The 27,758-nt window shown below is 40.2% G+C and overlaps 6 protein-coding genes across 11 annotated transcripts in view; 4 read left to right on the top strand and 2 right to left on the bottom strand.

The window, feature by feature from the left end:
- The window catches only part of LOC135169985 (neprilysin-like), a 37,519-nt gene extending 24,507 nt beyond the window's left edge, over positions 1-13,012 (top strand). For all 4 annotated transcript variants that reach the window (XM_064135464.1, XM_064135465.1, XM_064135466.1 and 1 more), the window contains 11 exons: positions 396-494; positions 5,391-5,522; positions 5,997-6,095; positions 6,181-6,344; positions 8,793-8,979; positions 9,299-9,475; positions 9,537-9,693; positions 10,704-10,990; positions 11,073-11,308; positions 11,432-11,754; positions 11,821-13,012. In XM_064135464.1, the coding sequence (XP_063991534.1) occupies positions 396-494; positions 5,391-5,522; positions 5,997-6,095; positions 6,181-6,344; positions 8,793-8,979; positions 9,299-9,475; positions 9,537-9,693; positions 10,704-10,990; positions 11,073-11,308; positions 11,432-11,531 (1,638 nt within the window). In that variant the 3' untranslated portion in view covers positions 11,532-11,754; positions 11,821-13,012. The remainder of the gene's footprint in view (positions 1-395; positions 495-5,390; positions 5,523-5,996; positions 6,096-6,180; positions 6,345-8,792; positions 8,980-9,298; positions 9,476-9,536; positions 9,694-10,703; positions 10,991-11,072; positions 11,309-11,431; positions 11,755-11,820) is intronic.
- A 1,222-nt stretch (positions 13,013-14,234) lies between these two features.
- LOC135170025 (signal peptidase complex subunit 2) lies at positions 14,235-15,425 on the bottom strand. Its single transcript, XM_064135518.1, has 3 exons — positions 15,286-15,425; positions 14,781-15,085; positions 14,235-14,634 (listed from the first exon to the last, which is right to left on the bottom strand). The coding sequence occupies exons 1-3, from the start codon at positions 15,322-15,324 to the stop codon at positions 14,391-14,393; spliced, it is 588 nt and encodes a 195-aa protein (XP_063991588.1). The 5' UTR covers positions 15,325-15,425; the 3' UTR covers positions 14,235-14,390.
- A 176-nt stretch (positions 15,426-15,601) lies between these two features.
- On the top strand, positions 15,602-16,999 carry LOC135170026 (protein NDUFAF4 homolog). Its single transcript, XM_064135519.1, has 4 exons — positions 15,602-15,866; positions 16,056-16,147; positions 16,217-16,427; positions 16,725-16,999. Exons 1-4 carry the CDS (start codon positions 15,722-15,724, stop codon positions 16,856-16,858), a joined length of 582 nt encoding a protein of 193 aa, XP_063991589.1. The 5' UTR covers positions 15,602-15,721; the 3' UTR covers positions 16,859-16,999.
- Positions 17,000-17,414: 415 nt separating this feature from the next.
- LOC135169996 (T-complex protein 1 subunit alpha) lies at positions 17,415-20,165 on the top strand. The gene is made up of 5 exons (XM_064135484.1): positions 17,415-17,607; positions 17,714-17,799; positions 17,964-18,410; positions 18,543-19,042; positions 19,248-20,165. The coding sequence occupies exons 1-5, from the start codon at positions 17,535-17,537 to the stop codon at positions 19,813-19,815; spliced, it is 1,674 nt and encodes a 557-aa protein (XP_063991554.1). The 5' UTR covers positions 17,415-17,534; the 3' UTR covers positions 19,816-20,165.
- A 77-nt stretch (positions 20,166-20,242) lies between these two features.
- Positions 20,243-25,015, bottom strand: LOC135169986 (double-strand-break repair protein rad21 homolog). 3 transcript variants are annotated; one of them, XM_064135468.1, is made up of 4 exons: positions 24,856-25,015; positions 23,801-24,155; positions 21,731-23,581; positions 20,243-21,595 (listed from the first exon to the last, which is right to left on the bottom strand). In XM_064135468.1, exons 2-4 carry the CDS (start codon positions 24,134-24,136, stop codon positions 21,470-21,472), a joined length of 2,313 nt encoding a protein of 770 aa, XP_063991538.1. In that variant the 5' UTR covers positions 24,137-24,155; positions 24,856-25,015; the 3' UTR covers positions 20,243-21,469. The 3 variants fall into 3 exon arrangements, with proteins under 3 accessions (XP_063991538.1, XP_063991539.1, XP_063991540.1); XM_064135469.1 differs by lacking the exon at positions 24,856-25,015 and adding an exon at positions 24,331-24,717; XM_064135470.1 differs by lacking the exon at positions 24,856-25,015 and adding an exon at positions 24,351-24,717.
- A 338-nt stretch (positions 25,016-25,353) lies between these two features.
- Positions 25,354-27,684, top strand: Egm (Enigma). Its single transcript, XM_064135474.1, has 2 exons — positions 25,354-26,187; positions 26,412-27,684. Exons 1-2 carry the CDS (start codon positions 25,449-25,451, stop codon positions 27,563-27,565), a joined length of 1,893 nt encoding a protein of 630 aa, XP_063991544.1. The 5' UTR covers positions 25,354-25,448; the 3' UTR covers positions 27,566-27,684.
- Positions 27,685-27,758: the final 74 nt, after the last annotated feature.

Genomic DNA, 27,758 nt, shown 5'->3' with positions numbered 1-27,758 from the left:
TCGTAACACGCAATAGAGTCATACATCTGGAGAGGAAGGAAATATTCAGGAACATTAATGATTCAGGAGTTTGCGAAAAGAAAATTTCTTGCTGTTGGTCACGACTAAAACGATAAATTGATTAATCTAAAAAAAGGGGTTCAGAAAACACGGAATTAGAGGGGTTGATCCCTAACAGAAGATGAGGAATGGCCGACAGTGGGCCGACATTCGGCCAACGCTGGCCGACAGTCGGCCGACTGTCGGCGATTCCTCATCGCCTGTTAGGGTTTTGCAAAGAAACTCGTCAGCATGACGAGAAGAGAAATATTCTTCATAAATTGATGAACTGAATATGTGGTATGATGTGGTACGCTAGTTGATCACAGAATGATTATTTATTTATTTAATTTCAGGAGGACGGGCCCCGATGGCGCGAAGGCCTCAGCGGCTCACAAATTAAACGGAAGAAACGCTCCAGTCCGGCCGAGAGTCGGGCATACACACTGATCAAGGTATGAATTAAATGGTGAATTATAACTCGGTGATTTACGGAGTTCATTTTTCGGGTATTTTCGGTTCACTGGGTTAAAGAAAAATATTGCTAACGGAAGAGGGGTGGAGACGCATCATTTTTCTCGTCGTTTTCCGTCTTTATGTGTCTCGTGACCTCCAAATATCCCGCCATTACTCATTCAACGAGAGGGAGATAAAAAATTTAGGGTACAAGAGTCGCTCCGGGGCTCAGTGCGGTAACTACTGCAGGCAAAAGTCTAAGTCAGGTTCACCAAATGGTAATAAATCTGTACTTTTCTGCGACGATTAATAAACAAAATAAATCGTGAGTCATCGGATTTTTTCGCTGGCCTTCGGAGGCAGTTTCCATGGCGTCTCTCCAGACGGCGCTGGTGATGGAATGAAGAATTTATCCCGGTCTCTGGAATTTTTAAAACCCGAGGGAAAACCTTTCACCGATTTCCTCCAATTTCCTTCCTCCTCATTCCCACCCACAAACTCACTGAATCTCTATATACTATTTACTGAATTAGGGGAATGAAACGAGAGATATGTGGTCCACCGACCCACTGGCCCATAAATCCCACCGACACACTGGCCCATAAATTCCCTCCCATTCTCAACTGGCAATTTGTATCGACTCCTGTGACACCTCTCCCCCTCCCTATTATCCAATCTGTCCTCTTTCTGCATTCGGTATTCTTTAAGAGCTCGTTCTGCTATTCCTATTTATTAAAGGAGAAGCACATAAATTAAGTTAGCTACGTAAGACATTGGTTAACTTCATGCGTAAGACTTTTTCCTTATTGGTCGTTCGGGTTCATAGTGGACGAGATCGCCAGCGCGCTGAATTTGAATTTATTCCGAAGTAGAACATGTAATATTTTCGATGGTGACTTAAACAATCAATTAGTAGAATTTATGGAATTGTTCATGTTGCCCGAAAATGAGGTAGTTTCGTTTCATCGTTATGATAAGTCACCATCGAAAATATTACATGTTCTACTTCGGAATCAATCCAAATTCGGTGCGCGAAGCGCGCATTCGGTCTCGTCCTATTTATAAAAGCAGAAGCACATAAATGAAGTACGTCCAAGTCGAAATCACGTAAGGTCTTTCCCATTGGCCGATTAAATGAATGAAGTTTCGCGTTAGTCGAAAATGCGAAAACGTTCGTGTTCCTAAGAGCATCCATTATGAATCAAGTTACCTCTCTCATCATATTTATACCAACGACTTTCACATTCGTTCTTTTACGGTGTGATCGCCCTTCATCAGTCTATGAAAGCACAAGCGCATAAATTAAATTAAATTAACCCCAGAAGTCATCGACTAACTTCATATGTAAGACTTTCTCCTAATTGGTCAATATGTCTGAGGCGGGAAATCAAAATAGGGCGCGCGAAGTGCGCATTCGGTCTCCTTTATTCAAAAACCGAATAATAAAAAGTGCAGTAAATAACCCCAGATTTAGTACACGGTCATAAATCCGCGGCTCACTGGGACGACTAATAAAGTCTAGGATTTAGGGAATGCAGAGTATTATAAACAGTGCAGCAACGGGGGGCAATAAAGGGTTGTTTTCATGGCGTCTCTCCAGGCGGCGCTGCGGGTGGGACAAAGAATTCATCGGAATCTCCGGAATTTTTAAAACACCAGAGAAAACCTTTCACCGATTTCCTCCAATTTCCTTGCACCCTCATCCCCAACGGTGAACTAACTAAATCTGTATATTGTATTCAGTGAGTTAGGGGATGAAACGAGAGAGATGTGGTCCACCAACACACTGGCCCATAAATCCACTCCCATTTTCGAATGGGAATTTGCATCGGCTTCTGCGGTGTCACCCCCTACTCCGATTTTCAAATCTATATGCCGACGATACAACCCCCCGTTCTTGACCCACTTTTCATGGCGACAAACCTACCTACCTACCCCCTCCGCCCCCCCCTCTATCCCCTTCCACGCCCCTTTACAGCCTAACGATCGAAATTGGAATCGCTACCTACGATCACTGACCATAACCTCCTTTCTGAACTAAATTTTTCTAACGATCGATGGAGAACTGGGTATAGACAGGGCGCGTTATCTCTCGAGTGGAGGCACAAAGTTTTAATGAAACATCACCGGTCCGGTCCAATTAATCATGAAAAATTCGTCATCAATTTTTTTTTTGTAGACAGTGATTCTGTTGGAAATAAATTTAAGTCGGTCTGGAGTGAATAAAATTCGTGGTATTAATTGATGAGTTTAGTTTAGAAAAAAAAAAGAAATTTTAAAAAATTCTTAGGTCGGTCAGTTTAGTTTATTGGGCCTTCCTTCATTTTTTAAGTCATTGTGATTAATGAGGACCGAATATACTCGATTATTAACTTCGTTGGATTTTGTCATGAGGATTTTGCATCAGACTTTTAATTTCTATGAAAATTCTAAGATTTTTTTTTCGTGTATCGTGATTTTGAACAAAAAATTCCGCGAAAAATTCATTAACGTTCCAAAAAAATTCTGTGATAGTTCAGTAAAATGTCCTATATCCCACTCTAGATTGAATAAAATTGCTGTTATTAATTGATGAGTTAATTTTCCAAAAAAGAATAGCTCATCTTGTGTGAAGTTGAGTAACAAAAAAATCCTTTTTTCATCGATGATATTGATTTATTTTTCAAAATAATGCAAAATTTAATTTATCAAGTATTTTATGAAGTCTGAAAAAATGAATTATTTATGTTATTTATCTTATTTGACCATTTTATTAATTTTCGTGCGTGTAAATTTGTTCACTTATCGAGGTAAATTTATACAGTTAAAAATCACCAACTTTTTCCCTCCCTATCTTTGTAGTTTTTAGTTAGAGTTCATTTTCGCAATTCCGCAGGCTGTACCACACATGCGGTGGGAACCACGGAAACCGGGGTTTGCGTGTTGCTGCACAAACCCCGGGATTTTCCACTAAATCATGCAACTAACCACTCTGCTTTACTCTCAAGTTTCAAAAAAAAATTATATTAAAGTGAGAATAAACGAGGCATACGTGGATTTAGCACTTTCCAAAAAATGTAATTACGTTCACAATTTTTACACTATCTGAGAAACTAAATTGCAACGTGTATTGCTCACATTTTATCTCGTCCCACAGACCGATATTTCACTGTTTATTCTCGAGGTACATGAGCCATTAAATCTGAAATGATTAAATCTGTCCCATTTGGGTTTTAACGACCGCGGCAATTTTTCTTCCAGGTAATAGCTGAAAAGCCCATGTTGATTGCCTCAATAACACCGAAGATATTGATAAAATTATGGATAAATATCTGGGCCTACCTCCACAAGGCCCAGAACTCACTTTATTGAGATGTAAAATTTTTCTATTTTTTAAATTATCGATCCAGATTATTTTCGCTGTCGAAACTATTTTATTTATCATTATTACTATTATTATTTATTTCCTTGATGTTACAAAAGTCTTTCTTTGCATCACATCCTCCCTAGCCGCTCTTAAAATCTCTTCTGTCGAAACTATAAATTTAATAAAATCGACACTCCCCTTTAGCCCTCCAGACCCATTTAATTTTGCAAACCAAAGTTTGGCGGAATTTCCGTGAAATTATAATGCAATAAAAATTTCAACGGCAATAGAAACAATAGTGAATGTTCCTCGATTCGAGAAGTAACAGATATTTGAACGATTTCCGATTCATATTGAGCGTCCAAAGACCCAGTGTCACAGAAATCCCATTCACCGTTTCACGGAGGAGTCGTAGATATTCCCAATAAATAGATTCAACATCTTTTTTCGGTCCTCGGAGTCACCATTGGGAACGAAAAAGCGGAAGAATTTCGATGAAATCTAAGGGTTGACGTGGAGCACTCCGGAGTGAAACTCGAGGGTCTCAGCCGTAAAACAAGCAGTATCCGACGGAGATATTGCTTTAGTTATCATAGTGTTGACCTTGAAGTGAAATTTCGACTGAAATGTGCTGGGAAAGGAATCGGTTTATATTGTTTCGTTTCGCAATAAAAGAAATCGATTCCCTGTCTTCGAAAATTGCACTGAGAGAAAGAGAGTTCCATGAAAATTGGTTTGCAAAAAATTTTTGTTTCTCGACTGAAAAAAAAAGAAAAAAAAATTAATAAATCGTTACATACAATTTTCAGGCTATTTTATGATTACAAAATTAGTTTTCTCTGATAAAATCCAAAAAATTCTGTTCCCATTGTTCCCGTCCACCCCCCGAACCACATGAAACCCCTATTTTCCCCATTCGACTTCGATTTCTCCCATTGAAAAATTATTATTCCCGACAGCGTCGTGACCTAATGAATAGCCAAGCACCTTCTCACTCAAAACTTCCCTTGAAATATATTTCCCCCAGAATTCCAAAGTTTCCGTAACATCGAAAATTTATATCCCTGCATTGCCATAAATCCACCGAAAATTCAATCCAAACAACACACGAAAAATCCCCACCCCCATGAGCCCCTGCACATTTCGATTAGCGAATAATTAATAACCGCGATAACATATTCCGCTCCGAAAACTATTAATATTCATATATCAATGTATCTGCGCTTAATTTGCAATTTATATGCGTAACCATGCGAAATTCGTCTGACCGCAGGCATCAGCGGTAATATCCAACTTTTATTCACCCCCATGAAAAGACAATTTCAATAGTCATTCACACCGCAATTGTCCTTCAAGATCCATAAATTTTTTTCTCAAGCAACTGAATGTAAAAGTGCAAAGCACTTTGATCCGAACAGCACTCTTACAATATCCTCCCACCCTCCCTCTACCCCCTCCCCTCTTCACCCTATCCACCCGAGAAAATATGAAATTTCATCTCATTTGTTCTCACGTGTGTACAATTTTTTTTTTTACTTTTTTGTTACAGAATGCACGGGAGGAGGAGCGTTGCCGTAGAATTGAGAGAATAATCCAGAGTTTTTTGCCCAAGGACATGGAAAACAGGGAACGATCATATGAAACGTATCTGCTGATGCAGTTCTGCCTGGCACTCAGCAAGGTACATTTTTTTTCCGGGCATTTTACCCTCCTCTCGTTGTGAAAAATCATTGCTCGTTGGCATGAAGTGGCAGATAAAAAACTATTCAACTGGAGAAAAATGATATATAAAATTATAAATTTTTTAAACACATTGGGGTCGGTATAACAGTGAGAGAGTAGTGGAGTAAAATGAATAATTCCAATTTTTCCTGACTGAGCGATGAGATTTACAAGAGTTAGAGTTTATTTTAAATTTTGAAAAAATGATTTGATAAGAAAAATTCAATTTTTCTCTCAACGACACATCATGACTCCAGAATTACCTAATGTTTTGGGTATTTTATAAATAATTTTTTCCCTCGTCTACCGTAATTTTTAATGAGTATTTAGTTCCTCTGCATGAGCTCGAGGATCAGAGGCGACGAAATAAGAAGAGATTGAAGATATTTTCCTCACATCTCAAATAAAATTCCCCTATTGAATTGCATTCCAGATATACCCGAGACAAAAAGATCTCTACAACTGGGTGGACGTGGACCAGCGTGTCTACGTGCCTTACAATCTCACGTATCTCCAGGATAGTTTCGGTTATGTAAGTTTATACGACATTAACAAACATCGTGACAGTGCATCATCGTGAATAGCTCGTATTATTCAAATGGTTGATCCTCGGTTAGATAAGGTGGGGGACGCTGCTCAATTCAACACTGAGTAACAACCCAAATATGATGAATTTGTACCATCGTGGATACAGCAATGATGAACGTCTGGTTTATGTGTACGTAACGGCACCGAGGTACTTCAGGAGTCTTGGTAAATTGCTCAATCAATTCTCGAAACGGTGAGTTAATTTCCTGGATTCTTAAACGTCAATTTTCTTATACAAAATACAATCTGAAAAGATGACATAAGAATTTAATGATTAACAGAATAAAATTGAAAAAAAATTCCCCAATTTTATTGCACGAGACGACGAATGTATCAAAAATTTTATCAACAAAGAGAAAAAAAAAATCTTGGAATTAATTAACCGCGTGGAATTCCCAGAATTGATTCACCATAATGGGAAGTAATTTATTCCAAAACATTGAATAAACCCAAAGTTTACTTCATCCACTGGTCCACGAACGGTGGAATCATCTCCAGTGGCACAACTTAATGGAGTGCATGCGCATTCAGAGCCAAAAAGCTCATCTCAACGGGTTTCGCGTTATAAATTATGCAAACATGTACATGCGAATTCCTACTTGGCAAACCGCAGACATTAATTTCAGCTGATTTCATCTCGGTTGGAATTCAAATCGTTTGGGCTCAACAAAAAATGGTTGAATATATTCGAATAATGGACAAAAAAAAGAGTTGAATACATTCGAATAATGTAAATCACAGGGGTTGAACTGTACGAGAATAAAAAAATCATAAATTTTAACTTGCAAATGAGAAATGATTTGCTCAGAGTTCAGTTGAATGAGGGGAAACCCGGTAGTTGCAATCGACCAGAGTCATTATTATCCTATGGATCAATTAGCCTTATCAAAACACCAACTGCTATTAATAATTCTGAACATGAACCTTCCATCATGGAGCTAGGGGTATCAGTGAACGTGGGCTCTATGTACAATTGTACATACCTCCTGCCCAGAGGTGAACCCAATACATTGGATCCCTTCGCTCCGAAACTACAAAAACTTTACTACTACATTATCCACACACCCCACTCCCATTAGCAGTAATTTTGCAGTAAAAAAACAAAGAGAGACGAATTCTCGAGAAAAAAAATTAATAAAAATTTTGGAATTCCTGGAGAATTGGCGAACGCGTCCAACCGACGAATTCAAGAAGATTTCCTGGAGAATCCGAACAAAGTCTCAGCTTGTCAATGCTCTCTGCAGTCCCCTTTGACTATCAACTGCAAAATAATTTTTTTATAGTCGAATTGAACAAGATAGACCCCGGTAGTAACCCCCACCAGACTAATCAACGAACGTAGCAATTACCCCAGTAAAAACACCAACAGCTATCAATAATTCTTCCCATAAACCTTCGGTTACGAAGCTGATGGTACCAGCGAGCACGACCCCTATGTACATTCTCCCCTGCCCGCAGGTAATCCAAATAAATCATCCCAATCAACTCAACAACTAAACAAAAATCATCCCCCCATACTCCAGATATTGTACCTCCATTATCAGCGATTCTACCCAGAGAAAAGGGGTGGATTCCACGGAGGCTAGTTTCGCATGCCAAAATTCGTAAGGGGGTTTCCTGGCTCAGATGCTGTAAATTCCACGCAGCCGTGGGATTTCACCCAGATTCTAGTCCTAAGTGATGATGATATGCGTGACACGCCTGAGGGACAAACGGAATAAGCGTTTTCGATCGGTTATAATACATTGTTCCCCTTGTATCTACCCTTGTATCCAGGATGAAATAGGACTCTTGTATAAACCACAAGCTTCTCATTGCCATCCCAATGTCACTCCGAGGCCATTATCGTCGAGGCAGACAGCCACTGCCAGATGCTACACCTTGGGCTAATTACTCCACCTCCATAACGATTCAACATAAATAGGCCGAAGTAAAATTCGACTAATGAAGGCGGCATTAATAAAAATAAAATCCTCGTGATTGTTAAAAAATTATTATTAAATCGTAAATCAGCAGGCAACTACCCCTCAGTGTTTTTAATCCCTTGAAAATTCCCTGATCATTGAACTAAATTGAACTAAATTAAACTTCTACGATAAGTCAAAAATTCAAAGCGCCTGTTACCTAAATTTCAAAATATTTCCAACAGTCCAGTTCATTTCAGCTGCACCGATGCAGTCGGAAAAATCCCTCGTTATTTCTTCAATTAAAACTATCCTATTGATCACTAGCATTACTGCAGTTGATTAAACATAAACGAGCAATTAGTCGGGTCAATAATCAATTCACTTATGGAATGAACTCGCCATCAGCGCCGTGAATTCGAATTTAAATTATTCATTGCATCAACAACACCCTCGTTTTTACGACTACACAGCAAAAACGTGTGTCTAAATTTCGCAAAAGCTCTGTAATCACTAAAAGAGAATTGCAAAAGTTTCGTGAAATCCAGAGACGCGTTTTTATAATTTAATGAGATATTTTTATATCTCGAATAAAAACAAATATCAAATTTTGCTTTAGAATAATTAATTTCAGCTCGCGAACTCCCACTGCGCTTCGCCCACGATTTCCCGAATTATATACCTCCAGTTTAAACTAATTAATTATAATTAATGCGACCCCCTCCCCGGTGTCACAGGATCGTTCATAATGGCCTGCTGCTGCTGTATACTGTGGATACACTCCACGACATTGTCAACGTTACAGCTAGCGATAATTGGAATGTCTCCTGCAGCAAGTTGACGAGCAATCTTTTTGCTGAGGCTGTTGGTGCCGTATATGTCCAGCAATATAAGCCCCACCACCTGGAGACACTCGCAAACAGGGTGAATTATAAATCATATTAATGATACATCAATTCAGTGGAGAAGTGACTTATTTATGACTGGAGTTTTTGGGCCATATCTTCAAATCTAAGAGAGATAGCAAAATTTTTGTTCTATCATGTTTTTCTGTACTCAAATCCCTCTTCAAAAAATGTTATTACAACAATTTTAATATTCTCCTTAGATTCCGAGATATTCATCAAAAACTTATCAATAGTCTAAAGTGAATTATCTCGCTTTACCACTTCGCCACTGAATTCTAATGACGCTAATTAGAGTAGAATTAATTTACGATGTGCATTATCTGTGGTTCAACAAGGTCGAGAAATTGTTTGAGAGAATAAAAGAGACACTTGCTGAAAGGATACTGGTTATGTCATGGCTGGACGATGAGACCCGTGCACAGGCTCTACTAAAGCTCACCGAGTTACGGGGAAAGTTTCACGTTTGGCCTGGTTTTCATAACGATACACTTCTTGCCAGGGAAATGGCCGGGGTAAGAATAGACTTGTCCTTTGTCATTCGGTTAAATATTAATTTTCATAATTGTTCTACAGGTTGTCATCGAGCCCGATAATTTTTTTAAAAGTGTCATTGGACGATTTCGACAAATACGAAGACTCCAGGGGCTGATTTTACGGACTAGTATTAATGACAGATGGCGGCATCCTTATGCGGTTAACGCGTATTATGAATCATCTACTAACTCAATAGGTGAGGATTTTGGTCAGAATTTTATTTGCGGAGAATAATTGTTGAGAAAAATTCCAAGTCGAGTGGTGGAAAAAATTATAATCCCTTAGTGGAGGAAAATCTAATGCTGGGGATGGAAAATATCTGGGAATTTCTGGTAAAATTTCTGGGGAAAGAGAAAAATTCACCCGAAATTACCTAACAACTGTTCTTGTTGCCGCTGGATTTATTCCTGGACACCTTCTTGCCTCAGAATTTCTCGTAGAATTTTTCCTTTTTCCTCATGTTGAGGGAATCGAGAGTGACGTACAACGAACATCGATCAATCAGAGATCGGGAAATGGATAAGATCCATTACTAATTTTTTTTGCTGTCCGATGTATCTATTTATTAATGATAGTTTTGACAGTTGAATTTATGTATCACCCACCCGGTAAGTGATGATCATCGAAAATGATGAAAAAGGAAATATCAATGGACTATTCAATTAAAAATGAAAAATGTGATTACTCGTTATTAAATTATTATCTACAATAAAAAGATTATGATTTAACGAAGAAATGGCCACTGCACCTGGACTAGAATCAGGGACCAGCCGCACGTCTTTCGAAAGTCAAGTGATTTACCAAATGCGTCAGGGGATAATGGCACAGAATTAATTTCCCGTTGTCACTTTAATGGTTAATAAAATGTAAAATTACGAGTCTCTCCATTATCCCACTAATGCAAAATTTTCTCGTCTCATGAACAATGAAAAATCCGTGCTTTTCATCATTTAAAAAATCGAAAAAGGGAATATTTATAAATAAATTTATAAATAAAAAATTCAGAATTTGTCCCGATGAAAAATTGATAAATATTGTGTCAGGTGGTGGTCATTAGCCAACGCGGAGATTCATTCAAAATTAAATAAATAATAATATTATTCCCGATGTCTCCTATCAAAACTCGAAGACTCATAATCGATAAAATACAATATAAAAAAACATGCGACGAACCGAATGATGTCTGAACGCTGAATTTTCCTCAAGTAATACCTCTCGCAATGATGACTGCCTGGTCGTGGTCCTGGGAAGGTGGTCCAGCCTACGCTGCCCATGCAACCCTCGGCTCAGTGATCGCTCACGAGATACTTCATGCCTTTGATCTGCATCATCGAAGATTACCACTCGATCCCGATATCGGTGTTGAGAATTTTCTTTGGATAACACCGGAATCGTGGAATCGTCTGGAAACGAAAATACAGTGTGTTGGTAGACTCTACGCCAAAAGATTTTGGAAGAAAGTACAATTTTACGGTGACCCTGTGGATGTTCAGGTGAGGAGACTATAATTTTTGGATTTTTTCATAGCTCGTGACCATTTTTATTAAAATGTATAACTTTCAACATTCTTCACAGTTTGATTGGAATGTCACGAGGAATGAGAATGTCGCTGACATTGGTGCTCTACAAATATCTCATCAGACGTGGTATACGCTAACCAACGGTAGAGACAGAACATTGCCGAGTCTGGAGGGACTGCGTCCGAGCCAGCTATTTTTCATAAGCGCCGCCCAGACTTATTGTTCTAACATGACTGCCGAGGCCTACATCCTCTCCGTCGAGCTCGACTATCACACCCCTTATCCAGAGAGGTATAAATATCTGTCGTCATTCCATACAGAATGCAAGTTGCATTGTCCAGAGGTGCCTTAAGGATCCTTGAGGGTGTGATCGTGTAAATTAACTTTTAACAATTTTTTTTTCCTTGTCAACAGGGTTAACGTCGTTATGATGAATTCACCGGCCTTCGCCGAGGCCTTTCGTTGTCCCACTGGTGCACGAATGAATCCACCGAACAAGTGCAGCACGTGGTGATTTGAAATTTCACTTGTACCCAACACGGGACCACTATTATTATTGATGAAAAAGAATGGCTTATCTCAAACGGTGGTTTGATGGATTGACCATTTCCTGGAGTGTTGGCTCAAATTTGCGACGCCTTTTTATTAGATGATTCACGTCGCGTCCACCGAGAACATTGATTTAACTTCCATTGGTGATTCCAGGGGGAGGGCGATCTGACGTTGATCTGAGCCAGGTACATCCTCGATATGCAAGTAGATCAATCGAACTTCGATGACAATAATTTACGCTTTGCTTTCAGGGAGGAGAGGATCGTCGACGAATGGACGTGACGATGGGTCGTTAGGACGATAAGCTTGTTATAGAATTTTCAAAGTCTAAAGAAAATGGTTGAGAATATCTCACGATGGTCGAGCTCACTGTTAAAAATATAATTAAATTTAATGAATTATTGTAACACACAGACATGTATACATACACACTAACATGACACGCCATTAACCCTTAAACTCCCTGATAAGGCTTTAGAAATTGAAGGTGAAAAGTTATTGATCTTTCATTAATTGAATTTAGAAACGCCAGATTACATGCCCAGTTGATGATAATTTTTTTTGAAACTTTCAGTCGTATTTCAGGACCTGAAGTTTCAAATTGAGTTTATTTGTATGGGTGCAGCTTTGGTTCAGTCATGGGCCAGAAAAATCTAGCCCTTTATCTATGATTCGATACTCAAGGAGAGGTTCACCCCGAGAAAAAAATCATTTTTCAAAAAAAAAACAATTCATAATATTTACTGCAGAAATTTGAGTTGAATGAAATAAAAATAATAATTTTCTTAAATCAAAACAGAAAAAAAACACAAGTCTTCAGTTGTTTTATTTGTAGTTTATTTTAGAGATTTTATTTATTTATCAAAAAAAGTTATGAAGGAAAAATCTTGTAATAAAAGAGATAAATTTGGAAATTGTGAATGTTAATTCTTTTTCTCAAAAATAAAAATGGTTTTTCCCCGAGGAGAAGCTTCCCAAATTTGCAATGATAGTAGCCAACGATGTGAGAGTATAAAATTGAACTAAAAATCCGTACGAGCAATTTAAAATAAAATCGAATCAAACTAGACTTAAGAACATTGAGTTATTATCCTTATTAAAATGTCTTAAGGAGTCCCTGTCCCTCCGAAGGAACGGCCGATAATGTTGTTTGTAGGATTAATCAACGGAGATGGGTTTTAAAATATGTTGAAAAAAAAATGATGAAAATATATATAAAATGCAAGAATCGCAAACTGTGATAGTCTTCGGCGTTGCGCTATTCAATGAAAATTATGTTCATCAGAGAGCAAGAGAATTTTATCTGCATCATTTACCAAATTCGAAATATCTGAAATAAATAATTAATTAGTCACGATTATTTTGGAACATGAAATTGTGAAGATATGGGTGTAATTGCTGATGACTCGTGTGGCTAAATAAATATGGTTTATATAAAAACAATTGTCGTCAAATTTTCTTCATTTTCAGGTGCACAAAGTCAGGTCCCAATGGCTTTTCTCCAAAACCTTTTTGGAGAGCCCATCGTAGGGCACAGAAAAGTTGACAAGAAAGATTTTGGTGGATCTCTTGGATCTCGAGATATTCATAACAAGTAACAAACAAACAAAAATCGATTGAACCGGCTTGCCGGCTTGATTGAAGAGTAGGACGTACCTGATGTACAGTCATCAAGGTCGTGATCAGTCATCTCATGGCCATTCACTACACTACATCACGACACACCTCAATTATTCGTCGAATCGATCAATAAACATTCGAGTGCACATATTTTTATGCCCACAAAGACAAACAACGTCTGCTCATCCCTTGTTTACTCGGGAATCGCGAGCCTCGGCGATATTTCCCGCCACTTTGGCGTCGATCTTCCCTCCTCCCAATACAGGGTTGAAATACCCCTCAATTCCTCCTAATTTCACTAATCACACACTCCTCATCACTCACGAACCGTTAAACCGCGTAAATTATCGGGAAATATTGAGATAGCCACCGATAATTAACCGAAAATCATTCGCTTTCGAGACGAATCTATCGTAGACGAGACGCTATGCGGGGGGGACGCCATAGTGAGACTGATCCGCTCTCTGATTGGTGCAGCAGTTGAACGCTGCGTGGTGGCGCTTTTGATTTCAAACCATTTGAAATCTCCCCCGTTACACAATTAATTCTTAATTAATGATTACTATTTCGAGTTCGCGTGAATGAAAAAATGAAAATAAAAGTTTACATTCTAAATTTAATATTAAAAAATTGAATAAAAATTATGCAAATTCTCTAGTTTTTTCATATTCATTCCTCTTTTCAGTTTTTTTTGTTAACGTGTTTTTATAATAATTGCTGGATATTTTGAGAATATTTTCAAAATTATATTATTACTATTATTTTTATAAAATTGTTTGTGGCGTTTTTAAACCTCTGAATTTTTTGTTTTTTTTTGTCGCTGTGAGGGCGCCTGTCGTGGTTCATAAATGGATTAATAATAATAACAATAATAATAATAATATTGTTATATTGCTATTAAAGTTCAATGGCTCTATATGGTGGACTATATATTTGGAGAAAGACTGAAAAGGATTTCCAAGAGAATGTGAACAAAACCTATTTCTATATTTTTCAATTCACATTATAAAAACAATTAATAAAACGTTCTCATTATAACTTAGCATCATTGTAAAACCATTAATTTATTCGTACTGTATCTTACAAAAAAAGAAATGAAACTTACAAGAGATAAAATTAATTCTGGTTAAATAAATCAATAACGTCCAGCTCGATCACACGGAATGAATTAATGATAAATGCCTCAAGTCCCCTGCATTTACTATTTGTCTTTTCGCTGACTCGTAAGACTGTCGTGAAGATTGGAAACAGCACCCTCTACTAGCTCTGGAACGACAACCCCATTAACATCGATGAAATTTGCGACTGATTTTGTGACCTGGGCCTCGTTGATAGCCCCTGTCTGCTCGTTCTTCACTGACAGCACGAGATTGTACTGATCATCGTACTTCTTGAGATAGGAGGATGCCTCCCAGGTGCAGTCTGGGTCGTAACCAGCTGGATCCCTTCAACAACGTCAAGAGAAATTCGTATCAGCATTCGAATAAAATGATTAACGGGGTAAATTGAATTATTTAATTGGGGTGGTGGAATAATTTGATGGGACCAGAGGGGAATTCATCCTCTCGAGGGGTTAAAAATGAACATCTACCTTTGGACAGCGACCACGAAGATTCCCTTCTCCTTGTACGTTGTGTACAGATTCAGGATTGCCATGAGGATAAAGTAAATGGAGACACAGGTCACGAGGACATGCCTGGATGCTGGAAATGGGTACAAGTGATCCCACAGTAGTGCGATACTCGAGACACCGACAGCTACTCCACAGAGTCCCAGACGCATGTCTAGGAGGGCGAAATTCTCGGTGTAGTTGTACTTTCTGGTGAGCACGTCCTTAACAGCATCATCCAGGGCGTTTTTAACAGCTGCACCGTCCCATTTGTTTATTTTTGCAGGCTGTAAGGGTTAAGAGATTCTCAGGAATATTATTGTTGTCAAGGATTACTCCCAGTTTAATAATAATTTGACATCAACAGAATTGTCTCTGAGGTTTGACGCTCCTGGTGGACTCGATGGGATTCAATGACTCGAATATTCTTCGTTGGAGGATGTAAAACTGTTGAAGAATCATTAAATAATATTTTATAAGTACTTACCAGGTTCCCATTGTCCTTAGAATCCTTCTTCGATGCCATATCTGCCAGAACACTTTGAAACAGATTTTAGTGAACAGCAGGTTAAGTAACACGTCAACGATCGGCACGTATTGTCCTCAGGACGCGACCTAGTGGACAAGTTGGGAGGTAACATGTGCAGCTGCACACATGTAAACATTTTGCTGCGGTAATTGAAAAAAATATATTGGTTTTTGGAAATTGAAGGGATTTGATAAATTTTTTATCAAATCGTCTCTATCATTGGGAGAACTTCAAGGACAAAGGGGAGTCATCCCTCCTGGTGGTGTCAGTTCTGTCAGAAAAATCATTTGGAGTAACCTCTGACGAGGTTCGAACCCCCAGCATCACGTGAAAATTCGATTCATGAAATATAAAAAATAAATTGTTGATTCCTGGATTTTTTTATTGAGGAGTGATGGGGAACGTTGGGGCACAGCTGATGAGGCCGGCGAAGTCTTATAATATTGTTAATAGAGCGCAGAAGGTTATCAATAAAGAGAAACCCGTACCCGCGCCGACTTATCCATCCACTGCCAAGCAGATAGAAATAGCTGATGAAGGTAAAAAATAAAATAAATAAAATGATTGTTAACACCCAATGATTGTCTTCCACTGGGAGAATTAATTAAAATCAATTTTTAATCACCGTTTTAATAAAATAATGACAAAATATTTTTTTCTTGAGTTAAATGTGGACCTTAACGTCTGGGGTTTCTTAAATACATTGTTTTTCTTTTTTTTAACTCTAGTGGATCCAAACTTCATGGAGAGTCATAACAAGCAGGACCCAGCCCTTCATGATCGATTGAAGCAGGTGTTCGTTTCATCAAATGTTCAATTTGTGAGTTCCATAATGTTTTACGTTCTTGACAACGATTTGGAAATTTAATTTGGCAAATTGTTAATTCAGGCAGGCACGACACAAAGATCAGAGAAACTTCCACAGAATACGAAAGGGTCTGAAGAGTGGGATTATGGATTTTGGCAGCCAGATAAAGCACCAAAGGGAAAAGTACTCCTGAGGGATGCATTGAAGTTCATGTCTGATCATATGACTGATCCCAAGAACAACGACGCGAAAACGATAGCAACACAGTACAAATTGGATCAAAAGGACGTTGGTAAGTCATTAGATTTCTCTCCAATGGTTTGTCTCATGTCATGGGAAAAATTAGTTAAATGAACTAGTTTCAATCGTCAATATCTCGGAATGGTCAGAGTGAAATTGAAATAAATAACTATAATTTTAAAGATATTGTTTTAGTATTTAACATGAGCTCCAACGTATCCAGATCGTTCCGTTGGAACAGGCAAAATTCCCAAATTTCGAAAGTTCATTTGAACTCAGGATTTATTCTACCGTAAAATAATTTCAAAATTATTTGAATGAATCGCAAATCGTTTTGTTTTACTTTCAGATAATATTTTAGAATATTACCGAGTCTTCCAGATACTAGTCCCACCTAAGGAGACTCATCCAGGGAATATACAACTTCCAACTTTTAGAAATCTAATGGGAGAATCTTCAAAAAAGATATGGAAAGGAAAATGAGTAGCTACGTAATTAATACGAGTAAAAGTGGATCATAGTAATCAATGAAGGATATTTAATAGTTGTATCAAATATTCTTATAAAGAACACTGTAAATAAGGACTAAGAACTGTTAATTAAATAAATCATGAATTCAAAAAATGATACTTTCCCAAAAATTATTGATTCCCTTCTTCCAATTCATTCAATTAACCAAAAATTCAATGAATAAGACCACAAATGAATTCGTTAATCTTCAGTAACATTCGAATATGACCATATTTGGTCCGAAAATTGGATCTCCAACTGTGTCTAACCACTCACCAGCCTATACCTCCAACCATCCTATAAATATTTCATGTCCTCAAAGAAAAATACAGCGACCTGTATTCTCCCATCACTGTTAATGGTTTCGAGGCAATAAATTGTTTATAAAATCATTAAACAATGCCGGTATCCAACATACAACGATCGTCATCGAATGCTCCGCGACGCCCTCCAATCCGCCCTAACCTTTACCAATGGTTGCCCAACGTCAGCCAATAGGAATCCCCCTGACAAAAGACGAAGAACTGCTAGCGCAGGGACCCTCACACCCGCTCTCGATCCTCGCGTGTTGCTTCGAGTGTATCCAGAAGACAATTGTCTACTTGATTTTCCTGATAATTAATCATTTCAATTGAATTTTAGTTTAAAAATGTCGACTGTTGCTAGTGCACTGGCAGTTGCTGGCTCCCGGCAATCGGGAGCACCCGTGAGAACACAAAATGGTAAGTTCTGAAGAACACTAACCTCTCTGGAGACCGCCCAACACATGATTTTGATAATTAATTGAATTGCTGGGAGTTTTACGTATTTTATGTCTGTCTTTTCCAGTCATGGCGGCTTGTTCAATCGCGAACATTGTGAAGAGTTCCCTGGGACCTGTAGGACTGGACAAAATGCTCGTGGATGACATTGGTGTGAGTACAGATGATTCATGAATTTATTAAATTTCAAAGAGGCCAACTGATGGTGGACCTGTATGATCAGCAATTTTCGAGATTTTGAGACTGACCATGAAAGTAAAAATTCAATAAAAAATTTACTCATTATGAAAGACCATTAAACCTGGCATATCCCTCAGGACGTCACTGTCACCAACGATGGAGCAACAATTCTTCGCCTTCTGGAAGTCGAGCATCCAGCTGCACGAGTTCTGGTAGAACTAGCTCAACTCCAAGACGAAGAGGTGGGTGATGGCACCACCTCTGTTGTCATAATCGCAGCTGAGCTCCTGAAGAACGGTGACGAGCTTGTAAATCAGAAGATCCACCCTACCACGGTCATATCGGGGTACAGGCTAGCCTGCAAAGAGGCCTGCAAGTACATCCAGGAGCGCCTGACAATCCCAGTCGAAGAACTTGACAGGAATTGTCTCGTCAACATCGCCAAGACCTCGATGTCCTCCAAAATCATCGGGGCAGATGCTGATTTCTTCGGAAATATGGTCGTCGATGCTGCTAATGCTGTGAAGATCACCGATGGAAAGGGGACAAATTTGTATCCTATCAAGGCTGTTAATCTTCTCAAGGTAAATTATGAAAAGGATTGTAATTATTATTAATTTTTTTATGCCTCAAAATGTTTAAAAAAATCATTCATCGTTACAAATGAGTGATTCAAATTCAATAAATATTATTATTGATTTTTAAAAACTCTCCAGGCACATGGAAAAAGCGTCCGAGAGTCGGTTCTCGTCCAGGGTTACGCCCTCAACTGCACAGTGGCCTCCCAAGCGATGCCAAAGAAAATCACCCATGCCAAGATTGCGTGTCTGGACTTCTCCCTGCAGAAAACCAAGATGAAACTCGGGGTTGAGGTGTTGATCACTGACCCTGAGAAGCTGGAAGCAGTGCGCCAGAGAGAGATCGATATCACCAAGGAGAGGATCCAGAAGATTATCTCGGCTGGTGCCAACGTTATCCTGCTCACCGGGGGTATCGACGACTTGTGCCTAAAGTACTTTATCGAAGCTGGAGCCATGGCTGCCAGGAGGTGCAAGAAGGCAGACCTCAAGAGAATTGCCAAGGCCACTGGAGCCCAGTTCTTAACTTCCTTGACGAATATGGAGGGTGAGGAGAGCTTCGAGGCCAGCTTCCTGGGGGAGGCTGCTGAGGTCGTTCAAGAGGTCGTCTGCGATGACGAGCTGATACTCATTAAAAAGTAATTATGATATCTTAGTTAATTTTCTTATCCAGCGAATATTGTCGTTTTTTTCATGACTTCAATTTATTTTTCATATTTAAAACTATTCTTGAAGCATCGAAGGATTTTTTTCGTGTCAGAATTGCGAAGAAATTCACAACTTCAAGTAATTCATTCCAAAATCATGAAAAACCCATTAAATTCAAATTTTTATATTCTCCAGCCCAAAAGCAAGGACAGCAGCATCCATAATCCTTCGTGGCCCCAACGACTACTACTGCGACGAGATGGAGCGCTCAGTACACGATGCCCTTTGTGTCGTAAAACGCGTCCTCGAGAGTAAGAACGTGGTTCCTGGTGGTGGTTGCGTGGAGGCTGCCCTGTCAATTTACCTCGAAAATTTCGCGATGTCTCTGAGCTCCCGGGAACAGTTGGCAATCGCCGAATTTGCACGTTCTCTTCTCGTCATCCCGAAGACACTGGCTGTGAACGCAGCTCAGGATGCGATACATCTAGTTGCTAAACTTCGGGCTTATCACAACTTCAGTCAGACATCTAGTGACACAGGGGACTTCAAGTGGATGGGATTAGACCTCATCGAGGGTACCATAAAGAATAACTTCAATGCCGGAATCCTCGAGCCAACTATTTCTAAAACAAAATCATTAAAATTCGCAACTGAAGCCGCCATCACGATCCTCCGAATCGATGACATGATCAAACTGGACCCTGAACAGCGCGGAACAAAATCCTACGGTGATGCTTATGCTGCTGGGGAGCTTGAGGGATAATTCAGAGGAGGAAATCGATTGATCAGAATTTTTTTACGAGGAAAAATTTCAGTTTCCGGGGCAGACCTGGAGAAATTTAAGAGTGAAGTGGAGATATTCACGAAATTGTCTGGACGTTTTTTTAGATTATTTCATGAATTCGATTTTGTACGTCACTTCACTGCTGAATACTGTATTACTTTTGCCTATTAATTAACATTTATTATTAGATTGATCGAACTTGCATTTTTTTCATTGATGAGAATATTAATTTATCACGATTTATCGTGGTGGTATTAATCATTAATGCTTATTTATGTAAGAACTTCTCAGATTACAAATAAAAACTTTTTTTCACCAGAAAATAAAAATGGCCTTTTAATTAATTGAACACCAACTACATCTAATTGATGATTGCTTGGGAGAATTTGAGATTGAGGCAAAGATCTAGCATCATAATTTTATTTTACATACATTCATATAAATCAATTCAAATGTAACGATATTCTCATTATCTTTTTAGTCAAAAAATCATGGAGAAAGGAGTTTAACACTGATTGACGGACTTGATCATCACTGAGATGATCATACAAAGTTTGGAGATCATTCCCCATTTAACACCGGACTATCGTTTGATTTTTATTAGTGGATGATTGTAGCCTGCATCTCCTCATCATTTCCAGATCAATCGCTATTTCTTCATTAAAAGATTAATTTGTTCCTGAAGATTCATCAATTATCCTTTTATTCTTGATGACGAAATGCAGGGAGTGGGAAGGGACAAACAAAAGTGACATCAGGTCAATTATCCGCTAAAAATCCTCTTGAAGGCATCTTTGATTAAAGTGTCTAATTGATTTAGTACTTGATTCATTCAAGAAAATGAGCCGAAATCACATCAAATTTTGATTCACAAATATTTTCACAGGTAATGGAATTAACGAAAAATGATAGAAACATTGTTTTTTGAAATTCTTTCCCCCTCAACAAATGTTTTATTATATTTTCGTTTGAAGCCAATATTTACAGGAATATTCATGAATTAAACACGGTGAGAATTTCAACTCATCTCCTTCTATCATCTCTCTACAGAGTTCTCTTTCTCTTTGCCAAAAATATCCCAAAAACCATTGTTAACGATAATAGAAGATTGATGCTGTCCTTCTGGTACTTGCAATTCGCCTTGCCGAATAATCAAAAGAATAAAAAAATAAAATTACCGATACTTTCAGCAAAGAGAAAATTCCATCCAATTATTATCACTCTCGCTTTTTTTCATAAAAGGTCAAACATTTCCCTTGATTAGTTTCTTTTTTTTTCATAGAAAAAGTGACAGAGAGTCTCTCATTCACTCACTCACTCGATTCATTTACTCACTAATGTCTCAAGATAACGCAAAAAATTTCGCACCTATGTTTTTCGAAAAAAAAAATGTCACTTAAACCTAGTTGCTCTTCTCATAGAAATATACTCTTTCTTAATACCTATTCAATCATTAAGATATGAAAAGAAAAATACAATGAAATAAATATTTACTTCTCAAGGTCTTGTCTTTCTCACCTGAGGATGTAGATAATTGGGCTTTTAATGTAATTGTTTTCTGGTGTTGTGATATCTCCTAATTTCACTGATGAACAATGTCATAAACGCAAATTATACAGTTTTGAAATTTTTTTTACAACGATGGATTATCCCACTTGGGTCCTTTGGTCACCACGATATCTGCATACGAATAGTCCTGGGTGAGCTCCAACACTTGGAATTTTTTCAACACTAGAAGAGTATAAAACTTTTGGGCCGCCTGAAATTAAAATTAGTATATTAATAAATTAACTAATTAATTAATTCGTTCATTCCTTCACTATTTATGAACTCTTCGATATGAAAATATTTTTTCTCGTGCCCTTCACAAATAAAGGAAAACCAAAAAGTTTACCTGTTTCCTCGAATTTTTATACGCCATGTCGGCCAGTGTCAGTCTGTCCTTGGTATCCAATTTGTTCTTAATAACCTGATACATATGAGCAGCCCTCTTATTGAGAACCCTCTCTTCGAACTGCTCATAAGTCTCATCGACCTGTTGTTCCTCCTGAGGACCAACTGATGGTGGGAACTCGTAATCCTCCGCCCAGGGAGTGGTAGGTCCTCTTTCAGAGACCGCTCCAGGACTCTGTGTTACAGGCGGCTGATCCTCATAACCAACGAAGCCATGTTCCCTGTCGTAGCCCATATTCTCCATCTGAGGCATTCCAGTATCCGCGAAGTCGTTCTCCATAGGCTCATGCACTTCCTCAGGCACCTCCTGAGTTCCTAGAAGTGAGCTCACCTGAGCTGGAGGTATTTGTGGCATCTCAGGTTCTCCAAGTGGCTCAACAGGTTGTTCCACTGAAGGTAGTAATGCTGGAGTCATGGGTTCAGGTGTTTCAAGACTCGTTGACTGCATTAAACTAGCAGTAACATCTGGAACACTGGGCTCCGCCGGCATGCTCATCTCATGATGCACCTGTGGCTCCTCAGGTGCTGGAGTTGGTATTGGAAGTGCTTCAGGCTCCTGTTCGACAGGATGGTCCTCCATCGTGGGCATCCCTGAGACATCCTCATCAGCAGGTGCTTTCCTCTTCCTACTGAGCCTCTTCGTCATGGAGGACTGGTCCAGGGCTGGTTGTTCCTCAGGTGCTTCCCTCATCTGTTCCAAGGGCAGGCCCTCGTCCTCCTGAATCCTTCCGAAATCCTCGTGATCGTACGATTTACTCGTCAAGTGCTTCTGGTAGTTCTTGAAGAGAACTCGCGCGGGAATCGATCTTCCAGGTAGGGCGAAGAGCTTCTCAACACCTCCTGTCTCCTTCCAGTGCATCAGTCGTTTGGTTGGAGGTGCTAGGTCTAACGTCGTCACAATGTCAGATGTATCTGACAACTGGGCTTTCATCTCCTCTCCGGAAATATTTTTCACCTCGTCAACAATCAATTTACGCTTGCGTTTTGCTTTTGTGAAACCTTTTAGAGCTGAAGCGTCCACTGGGGCCAGGGCAAAACTCTCTTCCTCGTCATGTAGGAGTGTCGTTTGATCCTGCAGAGGCGCTGCCTCTTCTATGTGATTCATTGCGTGTTCTTCTGGAATTATTGGTGGGGCTGGAGTGTACCTGTGACTGGCGACACTCGCCCTCTCCTCGATCTCCTCTCCAGCGGCGACCGGAGAAGTTGGTCTGGACCCATCGCTGCTCATACCCCCCATCGGCGATGGAGGGCCCCCAAAGTGATCGCCCATGTCATCATCAGACTCGTCAGCAGATGCAACAGCTGGAGTTGGTAGAGAAGTCCCAGGAGCCTCAGATATTCCTGATGATTCTGGCACTGGCACCTCTCCCATGGGAGTTTCATCGAACAATCCACCCTCGAAGAGTCCCCCTGATATGATATCCTGTCCCAGGTGTCCCCCAAAGCCGTCATCCCTGATAGGTGTGTCGATGTCCATAGGTTGCGTTGCAGAAGTCCCTGGTACTGGCTCCTTTTCCTTTGGCTCCAAGGTCGAGTCAATACCGGGTCCATCGCTGAACAGCATATGTCCATGGTCCATCGGCGGCTCCATGGCTGTCCCATGGCGCATTAGTTCAGGAGGTTCCCCATCGAAGCTCATGTCCCCAAAGCCCTGATCATGCGACACTAGGGAGATATTTCCGTAATCCTCTCTCATCGTTATTTCCTCAGCTCGGGATTGGTTTAGACTGAACTGAGCTTCGATGTCAACGTCCTTCAGCTCTGGCATTGGCGTGTCGAAGTCATGGAAGACCTTGAAGGAAAAGACCTTATATTGTCAGTGAAATTTGATGGAATTCCTCTGCTTTGAGCCGTCAAAGGATGAGGATTCCGGAAGTGCTTTGGCGCTTGACGAATAGAAATGATTGCGTTTGAATGTGTCCTTACGATTTGGCGAATTCAACCCACGTAAAAAGAGTTCCTTAACATTTTTGGGAACGTACAAAGCAATACAATTAAATACGAAACAAACCTCTGGCAAGGTAATGGCGTTGACGGCGGCCTCCCTGTGCTCCTCAGGGAGATCCACCATCCCCGGCCTGAAAGCCATTTTTATCTTGACGAAAGCCTCGTTGCAATCGGCTAGGAGGTACTTGGCTTTCCTGGAATAGATGCGAACCACTCCCAGGAGTAAGTGGCCCGAGGTTCGCAGGGCCATCTTGACTTTTGGCTGGAGAATTCCGTCTACCGAGGACTCGATATTCGTCTCGAAAACGTGGGCTTTCGTCAGCTTCTTGTCCCAGTGAGCGGCCAGCCAAATCCGGGCCAGAGGGCCCTTCTTGGCGAGTACGAAGTGGGCGTAAAACATTTTGGGTCAGTCCGAGGTCCTAGAGATGATAAAAAGTGTCAGAAAATTGTCATTTAATTTTTCGAAGAGATCCTCTTCGAAGATTCGTCAGAGGTCGATGAGGAGAGCTAGAGAATCCCCATGTCTGTCCATATTCATCATCCACAGGGAACTCTGGCATTTTGTTGGTAAACGCTGATTATTTAGATAATTACATAACCTCTCGAGCAATTACATAAAGTCTCAATCAATTCCGTAGTATGCAGGTTCCCTGACATGATGAATCCTCTTCACAACTGATTTTTACAACAAAAAAGTCTTTTGACAAATCATTCCAATCCCCTCACTCCCCAGACATCGTCAAAACGTCGATCAGAATCACATGAAAGACATCACCAATGGCTGTTCAAAAAATCCGGACGACCTGAACCAATTGAAAATTGTCGTTGGCAAGAAAAATAATACATGTTGATTATCAATGCAACTCGCCCCTCGCCCTTGTGTCAAAACCCAGTTCAGTGACAAAGATCTTAATCTTCATACTGAGTATTGAGTGATAAGGGCAGACCCCCGGGGACGACCTCCAGGAAGGAGTGAATGTTTTGAACAGCAATATGGTGTTGCTTGATTCCCAGAATTGTCAACAAATATGTTTAAGATGGCGTCTTTGATTGCAGTTTTGGCGGTTACATACAGAATCACAGATTTTTCCCCAAATTCAGACAGTTATCGATCATTACCTTTTATTATTATGATGTACTGTGTCAAGGCAGCCTCCACGATATCATTTTATCACAAACAATTGAATATTTCGGTTAATTTTTTATAACCAAACGGTTTAACACACGACGTACACAACGAGCGCGTCTTCTCGACCATCCGGGTGAACGCAGTACTGCCAACTTACCAAAAATTAATGATGAAATAATTTTTTCAATATTTATAATTATCTATTCATAAATAAATAATTAAGCAATTTTAATGGTGAACATATCGAAGTGGACATGAAGCAATTATTTTCTGATAATTATTTAATTTTTTTTTGTTGAGACTTTTTTGCAGGGCAGCCAAATTAATCAAAATGGCGGGGAAATTCCAAAACTAAAGTGAGTTCGACATAATCGATCTTTTCTACAAATTTAAGCAAAAAAAAAAAATTAATATCGATTGTTTTAATGATTCAACAATTCACAAAAAACTACCCAACCCTCATCATCATCATTATGCTCCTGACGATAATAAATAATCAGTTGCTCGTGCCATTGTGAAGGTATGACTTCACCTCAGGCCGTTCGTGTCTAACTCCCAAAGCCCCGAAAACCCAGTGAAAAAAATGTTAACCCGGAGTGTAGTCCTGCGATCTCATCTCCCGCAGTTGTCCCGTGTCCTGATCCCCAGTCGACTGCACTCAACCGAGCTGAACCCAAAGGTATCACCAATCAACCAAGAAGTGAGGTTATCCCCACACAGACCAAAACAGCCAACTCGTCTCCCCTTCGCCAAGAACTTCTTCGTTGGTCAGTTTGACAATGAATTCGCTGCATTTCCAGTGCCACAGACGACACTTCGTCACGGGGAATTCTTCGAATGGCTGAAGCCAATCGAGAACTACATCAACACCCTGGACATTGGGCAAATAGACAGGGCCAATGAAATCCCGGAGGAGGTGTTGGATAACCTCAGGGAGCTCGGGGTATTCCGAGGGGCAATTCCTGAGGAGTACCGGGGATTGGGCCTCAACATCTCGGAGATGGCGAAGCTCGTGGAGACGGTATCAGCGGTGCCTGTCCTGGGAACGTACCTCCTGAAGAAGCAGACAGCAGTTGCTCATATTGTGGAGTTTGCCTCCGATGCTCAGAAAGCCCAATACCTCCCGAGGATAGCTAATGGGGAGCTCTCACCCACCATTTGCATTAGCGAGAACGAAGATGGCTCCTCTGACATCGCCATCTCCACCTACGCCAAATTGTCAGATTGCGAGCAGTACTTCATTCTGAATGGGACGAAGACGTACGTCTTCGATGGGAAACGATCGAATCTCTTCGTCGTTGTCTGCGAGTGCCGTGAAACAAGTGAGTTTCTCATCTCAACATTATTAAAAAATTACTTAATTGATCAATTAAAGAAATATTATTATTATTTTACAAACACCCCATCTCCATGAACGATTTAGAATCAAAATTTGCCTCGATTTCCCCTTCGTCAACAATCCTCACAATCCTCAGAATTTTATTTTTTATTGTACCCCACAAAAATAATAAAACCGTTAACATAAACGTCTCTTCCACTCCCGCAGGCAGTTCTTGCCGACCGGAGGCGGTGACTTCCACCTTCCTCGTGGAAAAATCTGCGAAAGGCATAACGATATCCCCTCCAGTAGCCACCCTAGGGCTCCGCGGTCTAGACCTCTGTGACGTATCCTTCAACAATACAACGATTCCCCGGGAGAACCTGATCGGCGCGATTGGCGACGCTGGTAAATCATTCGCGAAGATCTACGGCGAGGGTAAGCAGTACCTCGGTAGTCAGGCCATCGGTATCACCCGAAAATTCCTCCAGCTCCTAATCCAACACTTCAAAGCCAACAAAGACTTCAACGCTCTCAAGTTTAAGAACCAAGTGCTCCAGGATGTCATCGGAAGAACCTGTGGTGCGATCTACGGAATGGAAAGCATTGTCTACCTGACCTGCGGCATGATGGACATGTTTGAGAATCAGGATTGCGACATGGAGAAGTCCATGGTGGAGACATTCTGCGTCGAGGAGTGCCTCCAGAGTATAATCTCCGGTGTTCAGCTGATTGGTCTCACCTCCCTACTGACGGATCAGCTGTACCAGCAATTTTTCCGGGATGCTGTTGCCCTGTCATCGGTGGAGGGAACTATTCTCAACACCAAGGCTTTCGTGGCGCTGCTGGGGCTCCAGCATACGGGTGATATCGCCCACGGAAAGGTCAAGATCCACAGGACACCCTGGAATCATCCCACGTACGTCCTAAAGAAGGTCTTTGGTTACGAGCGCACGGCCAAGCTCTACATAGCCGATAATCTTCATCCATCGCTGCAGCCGACTGCTGAGATCCTCGAGTACGCCATCGCCCGACTCAAGGAGTGCATCGAAAAACTCTCGATTCAGTATGGCAGGGAGGTCTTCGAGAAATCAGCGACGCATAAACGAATCGCCGAGTATGCATCTTGTCTCTACGTCATCTCCGCGACACTCGCCAGGACCAACAGGTCCTACTGCCTCGGCATGAGAGACGCTGAGAAGGAGGTCTACCTCACCCAGGTGTATGGGTACATACTTTATGAGAGGATCAAGAAACTCGCTGGTCAATTAGAGGATTCCGAGTGGCTCAATGGAGATTCCATTATTCAGGATATATCGGATGTTGCATTTGAGAAGAATGGGTACTTTATGGAACATCCCTTAGCGAGGAACTTCTCGTAGATGGGAAGATGTCGAGCTGTCGAGATGATGATTACGAGTTGTATAGAATAGATAAGCCTGTACAAAATTAAGTTTTTAAGGATTAAATGTCGATAAAATATTTATGGGTTTATTCGTAATTGTATTCGTAATTTCGTGGATGTTTTGGTTTGATTTGCTCTTCTTGACCTCGATGATGGCGTCGATGGAATGT

The sequence above is a fragment of the Diachasmimorpha longicaudata genome, chromosome 16 (genome assembly GCF_034640455.1).
Source record: "Diachasmimorpha longicaudata isolate KC_UGA_2023 chromosome 16, iyDiaLong2, whole genome shotgun sequence".
Taxonomy (NCBI): domain Eukaryota; kingdom Metazoa; phylum Arthropoda; class Insecta; order Hymenoptera; family Braconidae; genus Diachasmimorpha; species Diachasmimorpha longicaudata.
This window is presented reverse-complemented; position numbering and strand designations above follow the sequence as displayed.

Bases quoted from the DNA above. Each gene is read 5' to 3' on its own strand.
- LOC135170026 (XM_064135519.1), top strand. From the start codon at position 15,722: ATGGGGAACGTTGGGGCACAGCTGATGAGGCCGGCGAAGTCTTATAAT. The intron at 15,867-16,055 runs GTAAAAAATAAA...TTTTAACTCTAG, and splicing joins GATAGAAATAGCTGATGAAG to TGGATCCAAACTTCATGGAG. The intron at 16,428-16,724 runs GTAAGTCATTAG...TTTTACTTTCAG, and splicing joins ATTGGATCAAAAGGACGTTG to ATAATATTTTAGAATATTAC.
- LOC135169986 (XM_064135468.1), bottom strand. From the start codon at position 24,136: ATGTTTTACGCCCACTTCGTACTCGCCAAGAAGGGCCCTCTGGCCCGG. The intron at 23,582-23,800 runs GTTTGTTTCGTA...TTTTCCTTCAAG, and splicing joins ACGCCATTACCTTGCCAGAG to GTCTTCCATGACTTCGACAC. The intron at 21,596-21,730 runs GTAAACTTTTTG...TTTTAATTTCAG, and splicing joins ATAAAAATTCGAGGAAACAG to GCGGCCCAAAAGTTTTATAC.
- Egm (XM_064135474.1), top strand. From the start codon at position 25,449: ATGTTAACCCGGAGTGTAGTCCTGCGATCTCATCTCCCGCAGTTGTCC. The intron at 26,188-26,411 runs GTGAGTTTCTCA...CCACTCCCGCAG, and splicing joins CTGCGAGTGCCGTGAAACAA to GCAGTTCTTGCCGACCGGAG.
- LOC135169996 (XM_064135484.1), top strand. From the start codon at position 17,535: ATGTCGACTGTTGCTAGTGCACTGGCAGTTGCTGGCTCCCGGCAATCG. The intron at 17,608-17,713 runs GTAAGTTCTGAA...TGTCTTTTCCAG, and splicing joins ACCCGTGAGAACACAAAATG to TCATGGCGGCTTGTTCAATC. The intron at 18,411-18,542 runs GTAAATTATGAA...AAAACTCTCCAG, and splicing joins AGGCTGTTAATCTTCTCAAG to GCACATGGAAAAAGCGTCCG.
- LOC135170025 (XM_064135518.1), bottom strand. From the start codon at position 15,324: ATGGCATCGAAGAAGGATTCTAAGGACAATGGGAACCTG. The intron at 15,086-15,285 runs GTAAGTACTTAT...TAACCCTTACAG, and splicing joins CTAAGGACAATGGGAACCTG to CCTGCAAAAATAAACAAATG. The intron at 14,635-14,780 runs GTAGATGTTCAT...ACGTTGTTGAAG, and splicing joins TTCGTGGTCGCTGTCCAAAG to GGATCCAGCTGGTTACGACC.